Below are 22,038 nucleotides of genomic sequence, written 5' to 3' on the forward strand. Positions count from 1 at the left end.
TTATTCCGCCCTCTCTTTGAGCACTAATTTGACCCACTTAACATGCTTCAAAACTCACCATATTTTGCAAAAATTGTCTTTTAATAAAAAAACCGAACCCCAAAACTCAAAATTGCGCTCTAGCGCCCCCTAGAAAGAAAACTGCTTATAACTCCCAGTACGAATGTTGTAGAGACATGAAACAAAAACCTCTATGTAGGGCTCACTTAGCCCTACTTTTCATTAATTAATTTCCTCGGGCAAAAATCAACAGGAAGTTGGCAATTCCCCCTTCAAGACAAAAAAGTACTAAAAACAGTCACTTTTGCCTCTTTGAGCTGTAATTTGACCCCCTTAACATGCTTCAAAACTCACCGAACTGAACGCACACATCAGGAAAAAAATTGCAATCTAATAAAAAAACCTAACCTCAAATCTCAAAATTGTGCTCTAGCGCAATTTTTTAATGAAACGCACAAAAAAGTGCTCCTCGGATGAAAAAACTGACAAAACTGCCTGTAACTCTCCCTGGGAAGGTCGGAGAGACATGAAACAAAAACCTCTATGTAGGTCTCACTTAGACCTATATTTCATAAATTGACAACCCCCAGCAAAAATCAACAGGAAGTTTGCTATTCCCCCTTCAAAACAATTGTTTTTGTAAAAACCGGTCACCTTCCTCTGAGCGCGTTTGTCGTTTCGGCTTCAAACTAACACAGGAGAGAGATTAAACCCTTGTGTATAAAATAACAGAACAGAGTTTTAATACCTGCTCCGGTTTTGATTTTATGACCCTTCAAAGACCCGCTGCGCTGATGCTGCTGCGCTGCTGTTTTTTTAAGATGGCTGCTTAAAAGCAGGAAGCACCAACGTGCCCACTAGAGATGCGCGGATAGGCAATTTATTTCATCCGCAACCGCGTCAGAAAGTCGTCAACCATCCGCCATCCACCCGATGTAACGTTTGATCAGAACTGCACCCGCCCGCCATCCGCCCGTTGTTATATATCTAATATTAATAAAAAAAAAAAAAAAAGGGTGAAAACTACGCGAATTGCACCTTGTGCAGACAAGATTTTTCGATCGGACACGGAGGAATTAGCGATGTAAAAGACCACGTTGGGACAAAAAAACACAAGTCTAATGCCGTTGCTAGCGATACAAGTGGAAAACTTTCAACGTTTTTCGTCGCCCAAACAGATTCTTTGGATGTGATAAATGCCGAAGTTTTATTTACGGAGGCAATAATTGAGCATGGACTTCCAATCGCACTGGCTGATCACATGGGACAGTTAATAATGTAATGCAACCTTTAAAAATCATTACGCGGTGATCGCGATCCCAAAAATAAACTTTTCTTGCATGATAATGTCCAGAAAAATTTGCTTTATATTACTATAGAGTCCTTTTAACGAATGAGTTTGATGGTTTATCACAAACCTTAAATGAAAGAAGTCATTTGTTCTCTTGCACCATGGCCTTGGTTCGTGTTTGGTGCGCGTGTCGGCTGTATTTCACAGCACGACATACTGTTAAAAGTGTTTATACTATTTATACTTTCAATTAACAAATTGAAGTCTTGTGAAAGGTTGACAGGATAACTGGCATTAACTGTCAAAATAATTTCAAACTATTGAAGTTAGCTTACAGAATAAACATGTCAATCAACCCATATGATTTTTGCTGTAATATTTTTGTTTTGAAAAGTCACTGTGACTGATAGAAAAGTGATGGTTTTAGCAACATTTTAACCTGTCTGAATGCTAATAATCATTTTGCGTCGGGGGGCGAAGCCCTGAACCCTCCACCAGGACTTTGTCCTGGACCTACCGGGGCCTGTGGCCCTTGGACCCTGGCTACTAGGTTTTAAAAGTTGGCAGGTATGGTGAGATTATAAAGCTTTTTCCTGTTAAAGAAAGGAGACTGATCCAATGCAGCACAGACTTGCGCGTGCCACGCTGTCACGACCCAGACGCACACCAGTGCGCAATCATATGGGAGCCGCGCTGAGCGCACCTCCAAGCGCGTCTCGCTGCCGGCGACGGCCAGGTATGGGCCCGACGCTCCAGCGCCATCCATTTTCAGGGCTAGTTGATTCGGCAGGTGGGTTGTTACACACTCCTTAGCGGGTTCCGACTTCCATGGCCACCGTCCTGCTGTCTATATCAACCAGGGTGAGCCCCACCCCTTTCGTGAGCGCACTGCGCGCGGAGTGACCCCTGTTACGCGCCCCCGGCAACAGGGGTGGCAAGCAGGTAAGCTGCGCGGGCGGAGCGCGCGGAGTGACCCATGTTACGAGCCCGCGGCCACGGGGGTGGCGGGCAGGTAAGCTGCTTACCTGCTGCGGCGAAAGCGGACGAGGCGGGGTGTCGGTGCGGTGGGCGCGGTGGTGACCCTGGACGTGCGTCGGGGCCTTCTCGCGGATCGCCTCAGCTACGGCTCCCGGTGGGGCCCTCTCGGGGGAAGGGGCCTCGGTCCCGGACCCCGGCGAGGCGTCCCTTCTCCGCTCCGTAAAAGTGTCCATCTCTTTTCTTTTTTTCTTCTTCTGTTGTGGCATATGCTGCAGGTGCCTGCTCGTTTTTCGTATGTGGGTAACAACATTTAACTATGTATATACAGGTAAAAGCCAGTAAATTAGAATATTTTGAAAAACTTGATTTATTTCAGTAATTGCATTCAAAAGGTGTAACTTGTACATTATATTTATTCATTGCACACAGACTGATGCATTCAAATGTTTATTTCATTTAATTTTGATGATTTGAAGTGGCAACAAAAGAAAATCCAAAATTCCGTGTGTCACAAAATTAGAATATTACTTAAGGCTAATACAAAAAAGGGATTTTTAGAAATGTTGGCCAACTGAAAAGTATGAAAATGAAAAATATGAGCATGTACAATACTCAATACTTGGTTGGAGCTCCTTTTGCCTCAATTACTGCGTTAATGCGGCGTGGCATGGAGTCGATGAGTTTCTGGCACTGCTCAGGTGTTATGAGAGCCCAGGTTGCTCTGATAGTGGCCTTCAACTCTTCTGCGTTTTTGGGTCTGGCATTCTGCATCTTCCTTTTCACAATACCCCACAGATTTTCTATGGGGCTAAGGTCAGGGGAGTTGGCGGGCCAATTTAGAACAGAAATACCATGGTCCGTAAACCAGGCACGGGTAGATTTTGCGCTGTGTGCAGGCGCCAAGTCCTGTTGGAACTTGAAATCTCCATCTCCATAGAGCAGGTCAGCAGCAGGAAGCATGAAGTGCTCTAAAACTTGCTGGTAGACGGCTGCGTTGACCCTGGATCTCAGGAAACAGAGTGGACCGACACCAGCAGATGACATGGCACCCCAAACCATCACCCAACCATGCAAATTTTGCATTTCCTTTGGAAATCGAGGTCCCAGAGTCTGGAGGAAGACAGGAGAGGCACAGGATCCACATTGCCTGAAGTCTAGTGTAAAGTTTCCACCATCAGTGATGGTTTGGGGTGCCATGTCATCTGCTGGTGTCGGTCCACTCTGTTTCCTGAGATCCAGGGTCAACGCAGCCGTCTACCAGCAAGTTTTAGAGCACTTCATGCTTCCTGCTGCTGACCTGCTCTATGGAGATGGAGATTTCAAGTTCCAACAGGACTTGGCGCCTGCACACAGCGCAAAATCTACCCGTGCCTGGTTTACGGACCATGGTATTTCTGTTCTAAATTGGCCCGCCAACTCCCCTGACCTTAGCCCCATAGAAAATCTGTGGGGTATTGTGAAAAGGAAGATGCAGAATGCCAGACCCAAAAACGCAGAAGAGTTGAAGGCCACTATCAGAGCAACCTGGGCTCTCATAACACCTGAGCAGTGCCAGAAACTCATCGACTCCATGCCACGCCGCATTAACGCAGTAATTGAGGCAAAAGGAGCTCCAACCAAGTATTGAGTATTGTACATGCTCATATTTTTCATTTTCATACTTTTTAGTTGGCCAACATTTCTAAAAATCCCTTTTTTGTATTAGCCTTAAGTAATATTCTAATTTTGTGACACACGGAATTTTGGATTTTCATTTGTTGCCACTTCAAATCATCAAAATTAAATGAAATAAACATTTGAATGCATCAGTCTGTGTGCAATGAATAAATATAATGTACAAGTTACACCTTTTGAATGCAATTACTGAAATAAATCAAGTTTTTCAAAATATTCTAATTAACTGGCTTTTACCTGTATATTTCCCAATTGGTTTAACTGCCACCCGCAAAAAAAAAAAAAAAAAAAAAAAAAAATCTAATTAATCCGCCCGACCCGACCCGCGAGCGGATAAAATCTTATTTTTTTTTATTTCATCCGCCCGATCCGCGGATAATCCGCGGACTCCGCGGTTGTGTCCGCAAACCGCGCATCTCTAGTGCCCACACAATGCAGACAAGGTAGGTACACTAGACAAAAGTCTTGGGACACTTCAGACTAAAAGTAGACAAAAGTATTGGGACACTTAGGACTAGCACCTGCCAAAGACGCGGGCCCGACCAATGCTGCTTGCAGCTTTAATTATTATTGTGTTGTTGTTTCAACACTTAATTATCATTCTTGATTATTGCAAGTGTTGTTGTTTCAACACTTGATTATTGTAAGTGCTGACAGTAGTTGGTGATGATAAAGTGTCGTGGAAGTGTGGGCTGTGACCAGGGCCGGCCCGTGGCATAGGCCGTATAGGCAAATGCTAAGGGCGCCGTCCATCAGGGGGCGCCACGCCAGTGCCACAAATGTTGGAGAAAAAAAAAAAAAAGTTGGTACTATTATTTCTAAATACAAAAAATAATCCCACGTTAATTAAAATGCAAAGTAAAGCCTATATAATAGAAATATTATTTGTTACAACATTACGCCCCCCCCCCCGGTGCGCCCCCACCCTTCCCGTATCATGACTCTTTTTGGACGCCACCACATCAAAAAAATCAACACAAAATGTCAAAACGGCCAAAACTGTCAGGTGCCCAGGGAAGAAAAAAGAGAAAGGAAGAGGAGGAGAAACGAGAAAAAGACAGAGGTAGCAGGTAGGTAACGTTAGCCTACATGAAATGATTTGTCTGTTACAGAATGTGATAGTAACCTGGCTTTTTAGCATTAAGCTAATGTTACATGATTCGGCAATTTCTAATCAATAAATAGCTAGTTCTGTTTTAACGTCGGGTTAATATTGTGGAGGGGGCTAAATTGTCATGGAAAATAATAATTTAACGTTAGGTAATTACAGTACTCCCACCTTACATTCCTCAGGGACATTTGTATTAGATCTTTTAAGCAGGTGTTTTTTGTTTACATTATTGCCTTCTGGTTAGCTAATGTTTGCCCTGCAGGTAATAGTCACTTTTCCACCCCTTTATATATTAGGTATAGTTGTAAGTAAAAAAAAAATGTGGGGGGGGGCGCCACCTAAAATCTTGCCTAGGGCGCCAGATTGGTTATGGTCGGGCCTGGGTACACTAGACAAAAGTCTTGGGACACTTCAGACTAAAAGTAGACAAAAGTATTGGGACACTTAGGACTAGCACCTGCCAAATACGCGGGCCCGACCAATGCTGCTTGCAGCTTTAATTATTATTGTGTTGTTGTTTCAACACTTAATTATCATTCATGATTATTGCAAGTGTTGTTGTTCCAACACTTGATTATTGTAAGTGCTGACAGTAGCTGGTGATGATAAAGTGTAGTGGAAGTGTGGGCTGTGACATCTTGCTGTTGCTAATCCGACACTCTCAAGTCAATCTGATCAGATTAGCGGCGCTCCTTGGCGCCCGGGCAGCATATGCCACCTCCGGCTGTTGCCATGACGACGTGACAGCACCTTTCAAGTGGGCGACTGACCTCTCTTGAGTTTGGCGTCTGTCTTCAAGACAGGTAAGTACGTCCTTAATATTTGACTTCGTATTTCATTTTGACCTGCTCGGATTCCAACTTGATTGGAACAATTTTAACTTTGTGCTTTGAGGCAAAGAGAAAAAAGCTGGTCCAGCTTCACTTGCTAATAGGTAATTACTGTCATATTGAGTAAAAAACTCATGTTTGTGTTTGCAAGCCTTAAAAAAAGCATATGTTTCTAGTAAAAGTCACAAAAATACATTATTTCAGGCATTATTAGACATTTTGCATGTTTGGTTTAGGACTTATGTTTGAATACATTTGTATTGCTTTTTTTCCCGCATTGTCTCAGGATTCTAAGACCATTACTGTCATATTGAGTAAAAAACAGAGATGTCCGATAATGGCTTTTTTTTTGCCGATATCCGATATTGTCCAACTCTTAATTACCGATTCCGATATCAAGCGATAGCGATATATACAGTGGTGGAATGAACACATTATTATGCCTAATTATTAAACAATGTAACTTTACCATGAATTGATTATGTAACAAGGTTTTCCAAAATAAATCAACTCAAGTTATGGAAAAAAGTGCCAACATGGCACTGAAAAATGTATCATTGAAGTCACAAAGTGCATTATTTTTTTTTTAACATGCCTCAAAACAGCAGCTTGGAATTTGGGACATTCTCTCCCTGAGATAATCCTGGCACCCACTACAACTATGGGAAGTATTATACTTTGACTTTCACAAAGTGCATTATTCTTTCTTCTTTTTTTTTAAAAACATGCCTCAAAACAACAGCTACAAAAACAATGAAGGCACACACCTTCAGTCCAGAGTACACTAGAGTCATAAAGTAAACAATAACATAGTCCTCCTTTAGTAGACTGCCTGGTATACTGTATAACAGGAAATTATCAACTCGGCTCAATCTACCAGTGACGTGCAGTCACTAGAGGCAGGTGAGGCCCCCGCCTCACCTGCCATCATGGAAAGAAAAAAAATGTAAAAAGAAATAATTTTTTTTTTTATTGTTAAATGCATCCAGTGATTATACTATAAAGTTATTTTCCATTTAACTTCACCAGTTTTAGATGATTTTTATTCAAAATCGCTGAATTTTCACATTTGCCGTTCAAATACTGAGAAGAGACGGCAGCCAGTTGAGGCACGTCACTCAGTGCCTCAACATGGACGGACTCGGCTAACTGCTGGCCTGCTGTGCAGTGAGACCGTATTGCTATATGAACTATATTATACATTTCCATAGTTTAGTTAGCTGAGGTATATAATGTACAGTGTATTTTGTCAACAACTGTATGTGTGTAACGTATTTCTTGTGCTGAGCGATCATAAAACGGCTGCAAAAGACGCAATGGCTGAGGCTCGCCTCCTGCACCCCCGCCGTAGAATTGTTATATCAACTAAAGCCCACACTTAAACTTTCCACGTGCAAGATTGAATCTATTTAAAAAAGTTATTTCATAAGAAGCCAAAAAGTGCAAAAACAATAATGTTCGTGTTGGAGGAGTTGTGAATGACTGTAGGGCCACAACATTAGGTACACCTGCAGACTGCAGGTGTACCTAATTCACAACTCCTCCAACACGAACATTATTGTTTTTGCACTTTTTGGCTTCTTATTAAATAACTTTTGTAACCTATTTTTATGGGTTTTCCTCTTTGTGATGTTAAGTTCCTGTTATGCGCTGTTATACAGTATATGCCTTGAGCTCTTATTTTGAAGAGCGGAAGTGATGTCACGTTGCGGAGGTTTTTGAAAGAAGGTAAATAAAGTGGTCCTCGTGTAAACTGGAGCCTCCGTGTTTGTTATTTTGTAGTTTCATACAGTATAGGCCACATTTATAAACCCTCGGTTACACTTTTTTAAATAGATTCAATCTTGCACGTGGAAAGTTGAAGTGAGGGCTTTAGTTGATATAACACTCCCGTCAGGGGGTGCATTAATCCAGCACAACAGCGGCGCATTTATAAGTAAAGGTAAGACCATAATAACGTTTTTTTTTATTAAATGTGCTTTTTTGTGTGCTACAGTTTGTATGTGTAAAGTTAAAGTTAAGTTAAAGTAGCAATGATTGTCACACACACACTAGGTGTGGTGAAATGTGTCCTCTGCATTTGACCCATCCCCTTGATCACCCCCTGGGAGGTGAGGGGAGCAGTGGGCAGCAGCGGCGCCGCGCCCGGGAATCATTTTTGGTGATTTAACCCCCAATTCCAAGCCTTGATGCTGAGTGCCAAGCAGGGAAGAATGCTGGTATGAGCTTTTAAACATAACCCGTTAACTGCTGCCAATCAAATGGTGAATAAGATACTCTTTAGGGTTCATGTGTTTGTAAATCTGACTGTGATGAAGTCAGTGCCTCACCAGCCATCAACCTCACCGCACGTCACTGCAATCTACCCTGCTCTAACGTATTTGTATGAGTGTAACAAATGTTCTGCAAGCTGGTGGTGAGTGCTTGAAGTGGCCTAGCAGTCAGTCAGAGCTTCTGACATGCTGCATTGAGACAGGGCACCTCCGCTCACTGTGCGCCATGCAGGCCAGACTAGCCACACCAAACTCCACCGTCGTGCATTGTCCCTGACCACAACGTGGGCTTTCGCCCCGGGGTGGTTTTTGTTGTATTTTTGTTTTTTCTCGGCGGAGTCTTTAAGCGACAACTGTGTGGTACTACTTTTTTTCGCTGTTTGTTTTCATCCATCTTCCGCTTGTATTCATGGCAGAGGTGTGGACTCGAGTCACATGACTTGGACTCGAGTCAGACTCGAGTCATGAATTTGATGACTTTAGACTCGACTTGACAAAACGTAAAAAGACTTGCAACTCGACTTAGACTTTAACATCAATGACTTGTGACTTCACTTGGACTTGAGCCTTTTGACTTGACATGACTTGACATGACTTGCTACTTTCCCCAAAACCCAAAGATGAAAAAGTTATTCGGGAGCGCTCCGTATTTTTCATTGTGTACTTGTCTATCAGCGTTGCGTGTGTCAGCTGGTGTGCTCTCAGTACAACAGCCAATCAAATTAGATCTACTTTGTTTTCATCACACAGCATTCATCCAATCAAATTGCAGGACAACCAACGAAGAAGACATGTCCAAACCACACGCCAGTGAACAAAAAATGATACTTTAAATTATTTTGTTTGGGTATAAAAATTACGAGGTGGTCAACACAAAACGGTTTGCAGTATGCAACACATGCGGTTCCAAAATGACTGATGGAGAGGCAACAACTTCCAACTTCGTCCGGCATTTGAAGTTGCACAAAGAAGGGTAAGTTTTGAATGTAAGATAACGTTTATTGGCTAAGTAACGTGACTTTTATTTGCTGTGTAGTTAAATCAGTGAGGCTGTAAACTCACTGCTAACGTTATAACGTTATTGCAAACACGGGAATCTGTTGCAGTTCACTACCTTATTCATACTTTTTGTTCAGTGATTTTTTTTAAGCAGGGTTACGTTAGTCAATATATCACACGTAACGTTAGACGGCGGTCAGCAGCACCGCGTATTTTAGCCACCTAAAAAAAGACAAAAATAGTCAAATAAAGGTCAGTTAAAATGTATACTATATTATGAATATGTGTACCGTTTTAGCTAGCTTTCTGACATACTGTTGGTTGTTTACCTCAGTGGTCCCCAACCACCGGGCCGCGGCCCGGTACTGGTCCGTGGATCGATTGGTATCGGGCCGCACAAGAAATATATATATATATATATATATATATATTTTTTTTTAATTAAATCAACATAAAAAACACAAGATACACTTACAAGTAGTGCACCAACCCAAAACAACTCTCTCCCCCCTTTTGTTGTGGGCATTGAACATGAAGACTCTTCCTTCACTGTTCCGAGTGGCCATGAGAGTCTTGGCAGTGCCTGCCTCCAGTGCTCCAGTGGAGCGAGTTTTCAGCCATGGTGGCATCATACTACGCCCCCATCGTGCACAAATGACTGACAGACTCTTGGCTAATTTGGTCTTTTGCAAATGCAATGCAGCATAGGGCCCTGACATATAAAAAGTACAACTTTTTTGTTATGTTCACGTATATGTCATGTTTTTTCAATGTTAACACTTTTGTACAAATAAGTACATTTGCACTTTATTTTTCAATGTGTTTGTTCTGTAAAGGAATGAGTTAATGTTTAAAATGACTGGTTAATAGTGCTATTATAAAGTGCAATGTCAGCACAATTTTCTTTCCTGCAATTTAAAATGCACTTGTTTTAATAAATAAATACAGCGTTTGAAAAGCATACACAATCTGTGTTAATATATTAGTCTGTGGTTAAAAGGACTTGAAAGGACTCGAAACTCAAAATGCAGGACTTAGGACTTGACTTGAGACTTTCCAGTCTTGACTTTGGACTTGACTCGGGGCTTGCCTGTCTTGACTCGGGACTTGACTCGGACTTGAGGGCAAAGACTTGAGACTTACTTGTGACTTGCAAAACAATGACTTGGTCCCACCTCTGATTCATGGTGTATCTCCTTATGATTCTTGAAGAGGTGGGAGATCAAATTGCTGGTATTAAAGGAAGACGTCTCGGTTCCTCCTCTCATAACCAACTTTTTGCCGTCATTGCAAATTGCCAGTTTTTTATCCATCAGACACACTTTAAAATAATCCCAAACCATAGACATGGTGTCGTTAGTCAGCAGTGTTGGGTTAGTTACTGAAAACCAGTAACTAGTTACAGTTACTAGTTACTTTATTTCAAAAGTAACTCAGTTACTTACACCAAAAAGTAATGTGTTACTGTGAAAAGTAACTATTTAGTTACTTCTTTTTTTCTTCTTTTTTTTTTTAAAGCTCCCATTAATGCCCTTTTAGCCTTCATGTCAGTACTGTTATTGCACTGGAGAATAATACAATCTGTTGATCAACTTGACATGCATTTTTATTTTCCTTTTAACATAATTAATGAAAAACAGTGCAACATAAAAAGGCATTCCTCCTTTCTTTAAACTTGGACCAATGACCATGAATAAAAAACAAGTTTAAGTGCAACATAAGAAGAAACATCATCTTCCTTGAAACATAAAGCCTGACATCTGGAGTGATGCTGCTGTCTTCCACACTTGGAGCCATGGATTGTAGAATCCTTGTTTTCAGTGGCAGGATCATTGACACAGATGGTGAAGTTTCAGTGCTCAGTAGAGATGGAACACTTTTGAGGGGTTTAAGCACCTGGAGGACCTCATCTGCCACTCTCACATCATCATCAGACAGGGTGACATTTGTCTTCAGGGTGTTGTGGGTCAATGCAGAGTATATAGCTGCCTGCTGCTCCAACATATCATAAGTGGAGTTCCACCTCGTTGGGACATCATGTATGAGCAGGCAGCTTTAGCATTTCTTGCTTTGTCTTAAGCACATGAGCAGCTGTTGTGCTTGGGTGGAAGTAGGAAACCTTCCTGATCCTCCCAAAGAGGCGCTCCATCCTATTGACTGAGATTCCCTTCTGTGATGCCAAATTCACTACATGTGCAAAGCACCTATCTGTGGTCCCAGTCCTGCCTCATTCTCTGTAATTATTTGATTTTTGGCATTATCACGTGTGACTGGGATATCTTTATCTTCCATTCCTCCACTGCTTGTGTCAGCACCTGCGCAAGGTGACTCTCGTAGAGGGGGCGTGTCTTCTCATCTCCCAGTCTGCTGTGATGAAGTGAGCGCTTATAGTTCCGCTGGACGTCCACCCGTCTGTCGTGAGCGGATAGTTCATCCACAACTTTTTTCTTCTCCTGCTCATAAAGATCTGGCACAATCTTATTGCTGAAGTGGGTGCGCGACGGGATGTCGTAACGTGGTTCAAGCACGTTATCAGCATGTGTTTAAAACCCTCGTTTTGCACAACCGAGTCTGCACCTATAAACACACCGATTCAATGGCGCGGGGCGTTCAAGCTCCTCCGTTACTCCGCTCGCCATGACCACGCTGTGTGTGGACGGAACGTGACAACAACTTTTTTTTGTTTGTTTCATATATCAAACCGCGGATCACCTCCCCCCACACACACACACACACACACATAGACCGCGCCTCTTTTCTTCTCTCCGGCTTGTGACAGAGGAAGATTCAGAAGAACGACACCGCAGCGCTTCTGTTTCTAGCCGATACTACATCAAAAGTAACGTAAAATAACGCAGTAACGCATCATGTAGTAACGGTAACTAAATTACTGAATTAAAAAAAATAACGCGTTAGATTACTAGTTACCACCGAAACTAACGTTACTTTGTAACGCGTTAGTCCCAACACTGTTAGTCAGTCACAGAGCGAGCTCGCTTGTTAGCCACGGCTACAGCACCGGCAACAACACATTCTTGCAACTCCTGTGTTGTGTGTGGGAGAGGGGAGGGGCTGCTGACTGGGAGATGCAACTGCTCTGTACTTCACCCTACGTCCGTGGCGTTTTAAAAAGTCAATCATTTTACTTTTTGAAACCGATACCGATAATTTCCGATATTACATTTTAAAGCATTTATCGGACGATCTCTAGTAAAAAAACTCATGTTTGTGTTTGCAAGCCTTAAAAAAAAGCATATGTTTCTAGTAAAAGTCACAAAGATACATTATTTCAGGCATTATTAGACATTTTGCATGTTTGGTTTAGGCCAGGGGTCGGCAACCCAAAATGTTGAAAGAGCCATATTGGACCAAAAATACAAAAACAAATCTGTCTGGAGCCGCAAAAAATTAAAAGCCATATTACATACAGATAGTGTGTCATGAGATATAAATTGAATTAAGAGGACTTAAAGGAAACTAAATGAGCTCAAATATAGCTACAAATGAGGCATAATGATGCAATATAGCTAGCCTAAATAGCATGTTAGCATCGATTAGCTTGCAGTGACCAAATATGTCCGATTAGCACATACTTGCCAACCCTCCCGGATTTTCCGGGAGACTCCCGAAATTCAGCGCCTCTCCCGAAAACCTCCCGGGACAAATTTTCTCCCGAAAATCTCCCGAAATTCAGGCGGGGCTGGAGGCCACGCCCCCTCCAGCTCCATGCGGACCTGAGTGACGTGTTGACAGTCTGTTCTCACGTCCGCTTTCCCACCATATAAACAGCTAATGATGGAGGGCGAGTTCTTGGTTTCTTATGTGGGTTTATTGTTAGGCAGTTTCATTAACGTCCTCCCAGCGCGGTAACAACACACAACAACAGCAGTCAAGTTTTCGTCCCCCGTAAAGCAGTTCGTCTGCCGTAAACAGCAATGTTGTGACACTTTTAAACAGGACAATACTGCCATCTACTGTACATGCATATGTGACCCACCCATAATGTGTCACATTTTTGTGTTGATTTATTTATTTTATTTTGTGGTTTGAATTCGTTTTTGGAGCTGTCATTCCACATTTATCAGTATTCACATTGGTCAGTAGGGGGCAGTAGGGCGTTTCTTCCCAATTGAATGCTATCACCTGCAGACCGGAAGTGTCTTGTCATTCTGATGAGAGCGACCAGTCTGTGAACAATTGAAACGTCCTGTGTGCTTTTTCCTCCTGTATAACAGGTTAGTTTTGGTGAATCAACTCACTGAATAATATCCATGTGATCTTTATAAGTTTAAGTACACATTCTGATGGTGGAGCCTAACTCTAAAGTGTTTGCGAGTTGTAGTTTGTATTTGTGAATGAATCCAGTGCACAGCTGCAGTAATCAATACAAAAAGGCGACGTGAGTGCGCAATGTTTATATAGGAACTTATGATCCTAATTCAGACTCCCAAATTAGAGCTCCCGTTTTCTTATTGATTTTATAATGTATATTATAAGTAAGTAAGTACAACCCATTTGTATAATGTGTGTGTTCTGAAATAGTGACAGAGAATAGAACAAGGATGGACAATTCAACCCTTAACTCAACAATGAGTAGATGAGTGTTATGTGTGTGTATATGTGTAAATAAATGAACACTGAAATTCAAGTATTTATTTTATTTATTTATATATATATATATATATATATATATATATATATATATATATATATATATATATATATGTAATAAAAAAATAAAAAAAATATATAGCTAGAATTCACTGAAAGTCAAGTATTTCTTATATATATATATATCTTAACCACGCCCCCAACCACGCCCCCCTCCACACAAGTCAATAACATCAACAAAACTCACCTTTGTGCATTCATGCACAACCTTAAAAGTTTGTTGGACAAAATGAGACAGAAAAAGAAGTGGCATAAAACACGTCCTAGAACGTCGGAGAAAGTTATACATGTAAACAAACTAAGGTGAGTTCAAGGACCGCCAAAATTAGTAGGACAAAACGACGCTCGCCAAATACTCGAAGCTGAAGCTGAAGTGAAGCTGACAGTGTGCTTTATAACAATTAGGGAGGTTTGTGTCATGTTTGTCCTCCTATAGAAACCATATTAAAACAAAAATTATTTTTTTTCTCCTCTCATCTTTTTCCATTTTTCATACATTTTTTAAAAAGCTCCAGAGAGCCACTAGGGCGGCGCTAAAGAGCTCTAGAGCCGCGGGTTGCCGACCCCTGGTTTAGGAGTTATGTTTAAATAACTGTCATATTGAGTGTGACAGTTATACTGTCATATTGAGTAAAAAACTGTTTTTTTTTGTCTTTGCAAACCTTATAAAAGATAATTAGTTTAGTAAAAGTCACAAAGATACATTATTCCAGGCTTTATTAGACATTTTGCATGTTTGGTTTAGGACAGGGGTCGGCAACCCGTGGCTCTAGAGCCGCATGCGGCTCTTTAGCGCCGCCCTAGTGGCTCTCTGGAGCTTTTTCAAAAATGTATGAAAAATGGAAAAAGATGAGGGGGGGGGAAAAAAAAAAAATCAATTTTTTGTTTTAATATAGTTTCTGTAGGAGGACAAACATGACACAAACCTCCCTAATTGTTATAAAGCACACTGTTTATATTAAACATGCTTCACTGATTCCAGTATTTGGCGAGCGCCGTTTTGTCCTACTAATTTTGGCGGTCCTTGAACTCACCGTAGTTTGTTTACATGTATAACTTTCTCCGACTTTCTCGGACGTGTTTTATGCCACTTCTTTTTCTGTCTCATTTTGTCCACCAAACTTTTAAGGTTGTGCATGAATGCACAAAGGTGAGTTTTGTTGATGTTATTGACTTGTGTGGAGTGCTAATCAGACATATTTGGTCACTGCAAGACTGCAAGCTAATCGATGCTAACATGCTATTTAGGCTAGCTATATGTACATATTGCATCATTATGCCTCATTTGTAGCTATATTTGAGCTCATTTGGTTTCCTTTAAGTCCTCTTAAATCAATTTATATCTCATGACACACTATCTGTATTTAATATGGCTTTTAATTTTATGAGGCTCCAGACAGATTTGTTTTTGTATTTTTGGTCCAATATGGCTCTTTCAACATTTTGGGTTGCCGACCCCTGGTTTATTAGTTATGTTTGAATACATTTTTATTGCTTTATTCGCATTATCTCAGGATTCTAACAACATTACTGTCATGTTGAGTGAAAAAAACTATTTTTGTGTTTGCAGTAGAGATGCGCGGTTTGCGGATACAACCGCGGAGTCCGCGGATTATCCACGGGTCGGGCGGTTCAAAAAAAATAAATTTGATTTTATCCGCGGGTCGGGTCGGGCGGTTGAAATAAAAAAAAATAAAGATTTTAAATAGATTCAGGCGGGTGGCAGTTAAACCAATTGGTAAATATATATACATAGTTAAATGTTGTTACCCACATACGAAAAACGAGCAGGCACCTGCAGCATATGCCACAACAGAAGAAGAAAAAAAAAAAGAGATGGCAACGCCGGCAGCAAACGTGGTACGCGACAAACTAAAAAAGGGAATACTAAAGACCAGCGGGAAAAAAAGGCCAGAAAAGTTCAGCGTGGACTCGTTTTTATGAGGTTGTAAATCAGGATGATAGTAATGCTGGCTACGTGATTTGCAAGAGCTGCGACGCTGTTTATGTCTACGACAGTCACAAAACCGGGACATCTAACATGGTGCATCACATTTGTGCAAAACCCCGAACCTCCACAAACACCCTGAGCATGAGCAGTTTCGTCCGCCGTGATCCCAGAAGAGTGCCACAGGATGTTAAAACAAGGCTTACAGATGCATGTGTGAACACAGCTGCCTGCTCCCAGATAATTGCGCACTGGTGTGCGTCTGGGCCGTGACAGCGTGGCACGCATTGAATGTCTCTGCTGCATTGGATCAGTCTCCTTTCTTTAACAGGCAAAAGCTTTATAACCTCACTAATGCCTTGCATCGTCTATATTAGATATATAACAGCGGGCGGGTGCGGGCGGGTGCGGTTTTGATTAAATGTTAGTTCGGGTGGATGGCGGATGGTTGACGACTTTTGTGATGCGGTTGCGGATGAAATAATTGCCTATCCGCACATCTCTAGTTTGCAGACCTTACAAAAACACCTGATTCTAGTAAAAGTCACATAAATACATTATCGAAGGCATTTTTAGCCATTTTGCATGTTTGCTTTTGGAGTTATGTTTGTATAACTTTCATATTTAGCATGACAGTTGTACTGTCATATTGAGTAAAAAAAACACATTTTTGTATTTGCAGACCTTACAAAAACACCTGATTCTAGTAAAAGTCACATAAATACATTATTAAAGGCATTTTTAGCCATTTTGCATGTTTGCTTTTGGAGTTATGTTTATATAACTTTCATATTTAGCATGACAGTTGTACTGTCATATTGAGTAAAAAAAACACATTTTTGTATTTGCAAACCTTACAAAAACACCTAATTCTAGTAAAAGTCACATAAATACATTGTTGAAGGCATTTTTAGCCATTTTGCATGTTTGCTTTTGGAGTTATGTTTGTATAACTTTCATATTTAGCATGACAGTTGTACTGTCATATTCAGTAAAAAAAAACACATTTTTATATTTGCAAACCTTACAAAAACACCTGATTCTAGTAAAAGTCACATAAATACATTATTAAAGGTATTTTTAACTGGCTGTGACTGATAGATAGTGTTGCGTTCGGACCAGTTGTTCCTCCCAGGGAATTCAAATTTCTGGTCGCTCCCAAGCTCTTTACGACACTTAAAGCTGAGTAGAAGAACCACCAGAGACAGAATAGGTATTTTGTAATATATTTGCAAAGCTTTGTAAATATAATGAGACCAGTCCAGCATAGAACATTCAATCGCGCAGCTAAGATGGTCTGATCTAAAATATGGAAACCTTCTCTTCTATAAAGTCTCTCTCCCTCCCACCCTCGTTGTCTTGTCTTTCCAGCCCAAACACATGCCCATTGTCCTCCGCAGCTGGACACAAGAACAGATAAAGAAAAAGGAGTATCTCTCCTCTAGAGATGCGCGGTTTGCGGACACAACCGCGGAGTCCGCGGATTATCCGCGGATCGGGCGGATGAAATTAAAAAAAATAAGATTTTATACGCGCGCGGGTCGGGTCGGGTGGATTAATTAGATTTTTTTTTTTTTTTTTTTTTGCGCGTGGCAGTTAAACCAATTGGGAAATATATATACATAGTTAAATGTTGTTACCCACATACGAAAAACGAGCAGGCACCTGCAGCATATGCCACAACAGAAGAAAAAAAAGAAAAGAGATGGACACTTTTACGGAGCGGAGAAGGGACGCCTCGCCGGGGTCCGGGACCGAGGCCCCTTCCCCCGAGAGGGCCCCACCGGGAGCCGTAGCTGAGGCGATCCGCGAGAAGGGCCCGACGCACGTCCAGGGTCACCACCGCGCCCACCGCACCGACACCCCGCCTCGTCCGCCTTCGCCGCGGCCGGCGTCACGCGCAGCAGGTAAGCAGCTTACCTGCCCGCCACCCCCGTGGCCGGGGGCTCGTAACAGGGGTCACTCCGCGCGCTCCGCCCGCGCAGCTTACCTGCCCGCCACCCCTGTTGCCGGGGGCGCGTAACAGGGGTCACTCCGCGCGCAGTGCGCTCACGAAAGGGGTGGGGCTCACCCTGGTTGATATAGAGAGCAGGACGGTGGCCATGGAAGTTGGAACCCGCTAAGGAGTGTGTAACAACCCACCTGCCGAATCAACTAGCCCTGAAAATGGATGGCGCTGGAGCGTCGGGCCCATATACCCGGCCGTCGCCGGCAGCGAGACGCGCTTGGAGGTGCGCTCAGCGCGACTCCCATATGATTGCGCACTGGTGTGCGTCTGGGTTGTGACAGCGTGGCACGCGAAAGTCTGTGCTGCATTGGATCAGTCTCCTTTCTTTAACAGGCAAAAGCTTTATAACCTCAGTGAGGTTATAAAGCTTGCGCACCAAACACGAAGCAAGGCCATGGTGCAGGAGAACAAAGGACTTCTTTCATTTAAGGTTTGTGATAAACCATCAAACTCATTCGTTAAAAGGACTCTATAGTAATATAAAGCGAATTTTTCTGGACATTATCATGCAAGAAAAGTTTATTTTTGGGACCGCGATCACCGCGTAATGATTTTTAAAGGTTGCATTACATTATTAACTGTCCTATGTGATCAGCCAGTGCGATTGGAAGTCCATGCTCAATTATTGCCTCCGTAAATAAAACTTCGGCATTTATCACATCCAAAGAATCTGTTTGGGCGACGAAAAACGTTGAAAGTTTTCCACTTGTATCGCTAGCAACGGCATTAGACTTGTGTTTTTTTGTCCCAACGTGGTCTTTTACATCGCTAATTCCTCCGTGTCCAATCGAAAAATCTTGTCTGCACAAGGTGCAATTCGCGTAGTTTTCACCCTTTTTTTTTTTTTAAATTAATGAAAAACCCGGAATAGGTTGATGAAAACCGTACGAATTACGGGAAAACCGGAGTAGTTGGCAGGCTCACTAATGCCTTGCATCATCTATATTAGATCGGGCGGATGGCGGGCGGGTGCAGTTCTGATCAAACGTTACATCGGGTGGATGGCGGATGGTTGACGACTTTCTGACGCGGTTGCGGATGAAATAAATTGCCTATCCGCGCATCTCTACTCTCCTCCTTACATTCCAAAGTCAAGGTTAGCACACAGTATTTGCAGACAACCAAAAGACCACAATTGGAAGCGAGACGCGCTTGGAGGTGCGCTCAGCGCGACTCCCATATGATTGCGCACTGGTGTGCGTCTGGGTTGTGACAGCGTGGCACGCGAAAGTCTGTGCTGCATTGGATCAGTCTCCTTTCTTTAACAGGCAAAAGCTTTATAACCTCAGTGAGGTTATAACGCTTGCGCACCAAACACGAAGCAATGCCATGGTGCAGGAGAACAAAGGACTTCTTTCATTTAAGGTTTGTGATAAACCATCAAACTCATTCGTTAAAAGGAATCTATAGTAATATAAAGCGAATTTTTCTGGACATTATCATGCAAGAAAAGTTTATTTTTGGGACCGCGATCACCGCGTAATGATTTTTAAAGGTTGCATTACAAACATTTAACTGTCCCATGTGATCAGCCAGTGCGATTGGAAGTCCATGCTCAATTATTGCCTCCGTAAATAAAACTTCGGCATTTATCACATCCAAAGAATCTGTTTGGGCGACGAAAAACGTTGAAAGTTTTCCACTTGTATCGCTAGCAACGGCATTAGACTTGTGTTTTTTTGTCCCAACGTGGTCTTTTACATCACTAATTCCTCCGTGTCCAATCGAAAAATCTTGTCTGCACAAGGTGCAATTCGCGTAGTTTTCACCCTTTTTTTTTTTTTAAATTAATGAAAAACCCGGAATAGGTTGATGAAAACCGTACGAATTACGGGAAAACCGGAGTAGTTGGCAGGCTCACTAATGCCTTGCATCATCTATATTAGATCGGGCGGATGGCGGGCGGGTGCAGTTCTGATCAAACGTTACATCGGGTGGATGGCGGATGGTTGACGACTTTCTGACGCGGTTGCGGATGAAATAAATTGCCTATCCGCGCATCTCTACTCTCCTCCTTACATTCCAAAGTCAAGGTTAGCACACAGTATTTGCAGACAACCAAAAGACCACAATTGGAAGAAAAACATTAGCTGTTTTGTAATATGACTATGAAAATAAAGAAGTAACACTTAAATACGGATATATGTAAATATCTGCCTCCGACAATAGATAGATTGATTGATTGATGGACTGATTGATTGATTGATTGACAGGATGATGCTGAATGACAGCTGGACCGTCATGAACAACAGCAGTTCTGAGCTGGACAGCAAACGGCCAAGCAAACACAAGGTAGCCACGTCTTCTTGCAAATGGTCTTTTCTTTCCCAACGCGGTGAATAGTTTTGGTCAAGAGTTTTCACCGAGTAGCGTCACGCACCGCATCGTTGCATCGTCTTCACACATACAAGGATCTGGATGTGGACCAGGACCTGCATCATGTTAGTCAATCAGACACAAGAAGAAGCGACAAAGAGTTAATTTGCGGCCAAAAGGTTAGAGCAAAGTCTAATCTTTGGCATCTGTTGCCACGGTGACGTCACAGCGCTAATGCCTGCACTAATAACTGCAACTTGGCTCCTGTTTCCTTGTCTAATGCAACACGAACACCAGAAACCATCTTTTTTAACCGTTGTTTTCATACTCAGAAATGCTGCAACTTCCTGTTATGTGCCGCCATTGTGGTTGCCATGGTAGCGGTCATCACGGCAACAATCGCCATCCTCTATGTCAACCAGTATCCTCTGCCCTTCATCAACAGGTACAAATATTTGAAAATATGCAACACTTGTTTTAATGTGCATTTTGGAAAATATCACTATTTGTGTTTGTCCGCCCCTGCTCGGAAAGTTCTATTTTCCGGGGGTTCGTAAATGTGTCCTGACCATCCATCATCTTTGAACATGCGGACAAAAGCCGCACTTTATTTCAAGCTTCATTGCTTCTGTGACGTAACTCGCACCCCGAAAAAGTTGTATTGTGAGAAACCTTCAGTACGAAAAAATGACGTCCATTGAAATCAATCGCCAAAAAGAGCACAATATTAACGTTTTCTGTCTTTATTACGAAAGCTTTTTTTATTTATTTATTTATTTATTTTTTATTTTTTTATGGACACAATTTGAATTCTTTTGAGTTAGAATTTTGTAATCTCATTTATTTATTTTTGACATCAAAATAGGCTTGTGAGCATAATTTGTATGTTTAAAAATTCCCTTTGATAAATTAGTGTTTTGGAAATCAGGGTGTAAGTGTAAAAAGTGTTCAGTGTATAAAATTCAGATTAATAAAAAATGTTGTCAAAAAGATGGTGTAGGAAAATTAAGTTTAAAAATGTTTGTGTAAAAATTCGGTGTACAAACATTTAGTGTAAAAAGAATTCAGTGCAGAAAAATCCATTGCAAAAAATTTCTGTGTTGAAATATTTGTCGCAAAATATTTCAATGTTAAAAAAAATCCGATTAGAAAAAATTCAGTACAGAAATATTTGTTGCAAAAATATTTTGTGCAAAATTCTGTGTAAAAAAAATTCAATGTAAAAACAAAAAGTTCAGGGCAGAAAAGGTGAATGAAGAAAAAAAACTGTTTTAAAATTCAGTGTAAAAAAATTCAGAGCGGAAATTTTCAATGCATAAAAAATGTTCAGTGTATAAAATTCATATTAATAAAAAATGTTGTCAAAAAGATGGTGTAGGAAAATTAAGTGTAAAAATGTTTGTGTAAAAATTCGGTGTACAAACATTTAGTGTAAAAATAATTCAGTGCAGGAAAATCCATTGCAAAAAATTTCTGTGTTGAAATATTTGTCGCAAAACATTTCAATTTGTTGCAAAATTCAGTGTAAAAAAAATTCCAATCAGAAAAAAATTCAGTACAGAAATATTTGTTGCAAAAATATTTTGTGCAAAATTCTGTGTAAAAAAAAATTCGATGTAAAAACAAATTCAGTGTAAAAAAAAGTTCAGGGCAGAAAAAGTGAATGAAGAAAAATAACTGGTTTAAAATTCAGTGTAAAAAAATTCAGAGCGGAAATTTTCAATGCATAAAAAATATTCAGTGTATTAAAATTCAGGTTAATAAAAAATTGTGTCAAAAAGATGGTGTAGGAAAATTAAGTGTAAAAACTTTTAGTGTAAAAATTCGGTGTACAAACAATTAGTGTAAAAAGAATTCAGGGTAGAAAACCCCATTGCAAACATTTTTTGTGTAGAAATATTCGTAGCAAAACATTTCAATGGAGGAATATTTGTTGCAA

The 22,038-nt window shown here is 41.2% G+C and overlaps 1 protein-coding gene across 1 annotated transcript in view; it reads left to right on the forward strand.

Annotated features, from left to right (window-relative positions):
• Positions 1 to 5,783: 5,783 nt before the first annotated feature.
• The window catches only part of LOC133619146 (fibrinogen C domain-containing protein 1-like), a 30,496-nt gene continuing 14,241 nt past the window's right edge, over positions 5,784 to 22,038 (forward strand). Inside the window, exons 1-3 of the mRNA XM_072915321.1 lie at positions 5,784 to 5,857; positions 19,997 to 20,075; positions 20,432 to 20,544. Of these exons, the coding sequence (XP_072771422.1) occupies positions 19,998 to 20,075; positions 20,432 to 20,544 (191 nt within the window). The 5' untranslated portion in view covers positions 5,784 to 5,857; position 19,997. The remainder of the gene's footprint in view (positions 5,858 to 19,996; positions 20,076 to 20,431; positions 20,545 to 22,038) is intronic.

Source organism: Nerophis lumbriciformis, linkage group LG20, assembly GCF_033978685.3.
Source record: "Nerophis lumbriciformis linkage group LG20, RoL_Nlum_v2.1, whole genome shotgun sequence".
In the NCBI taxonomy this organism is placed as follows: domain Eukaryota; kingdom Metazoa; phylum Chordata; class Actinopteri; order Syngnathiformes; family Syngnathidae; genus Nerophis; species Nerophis lumbriciformis.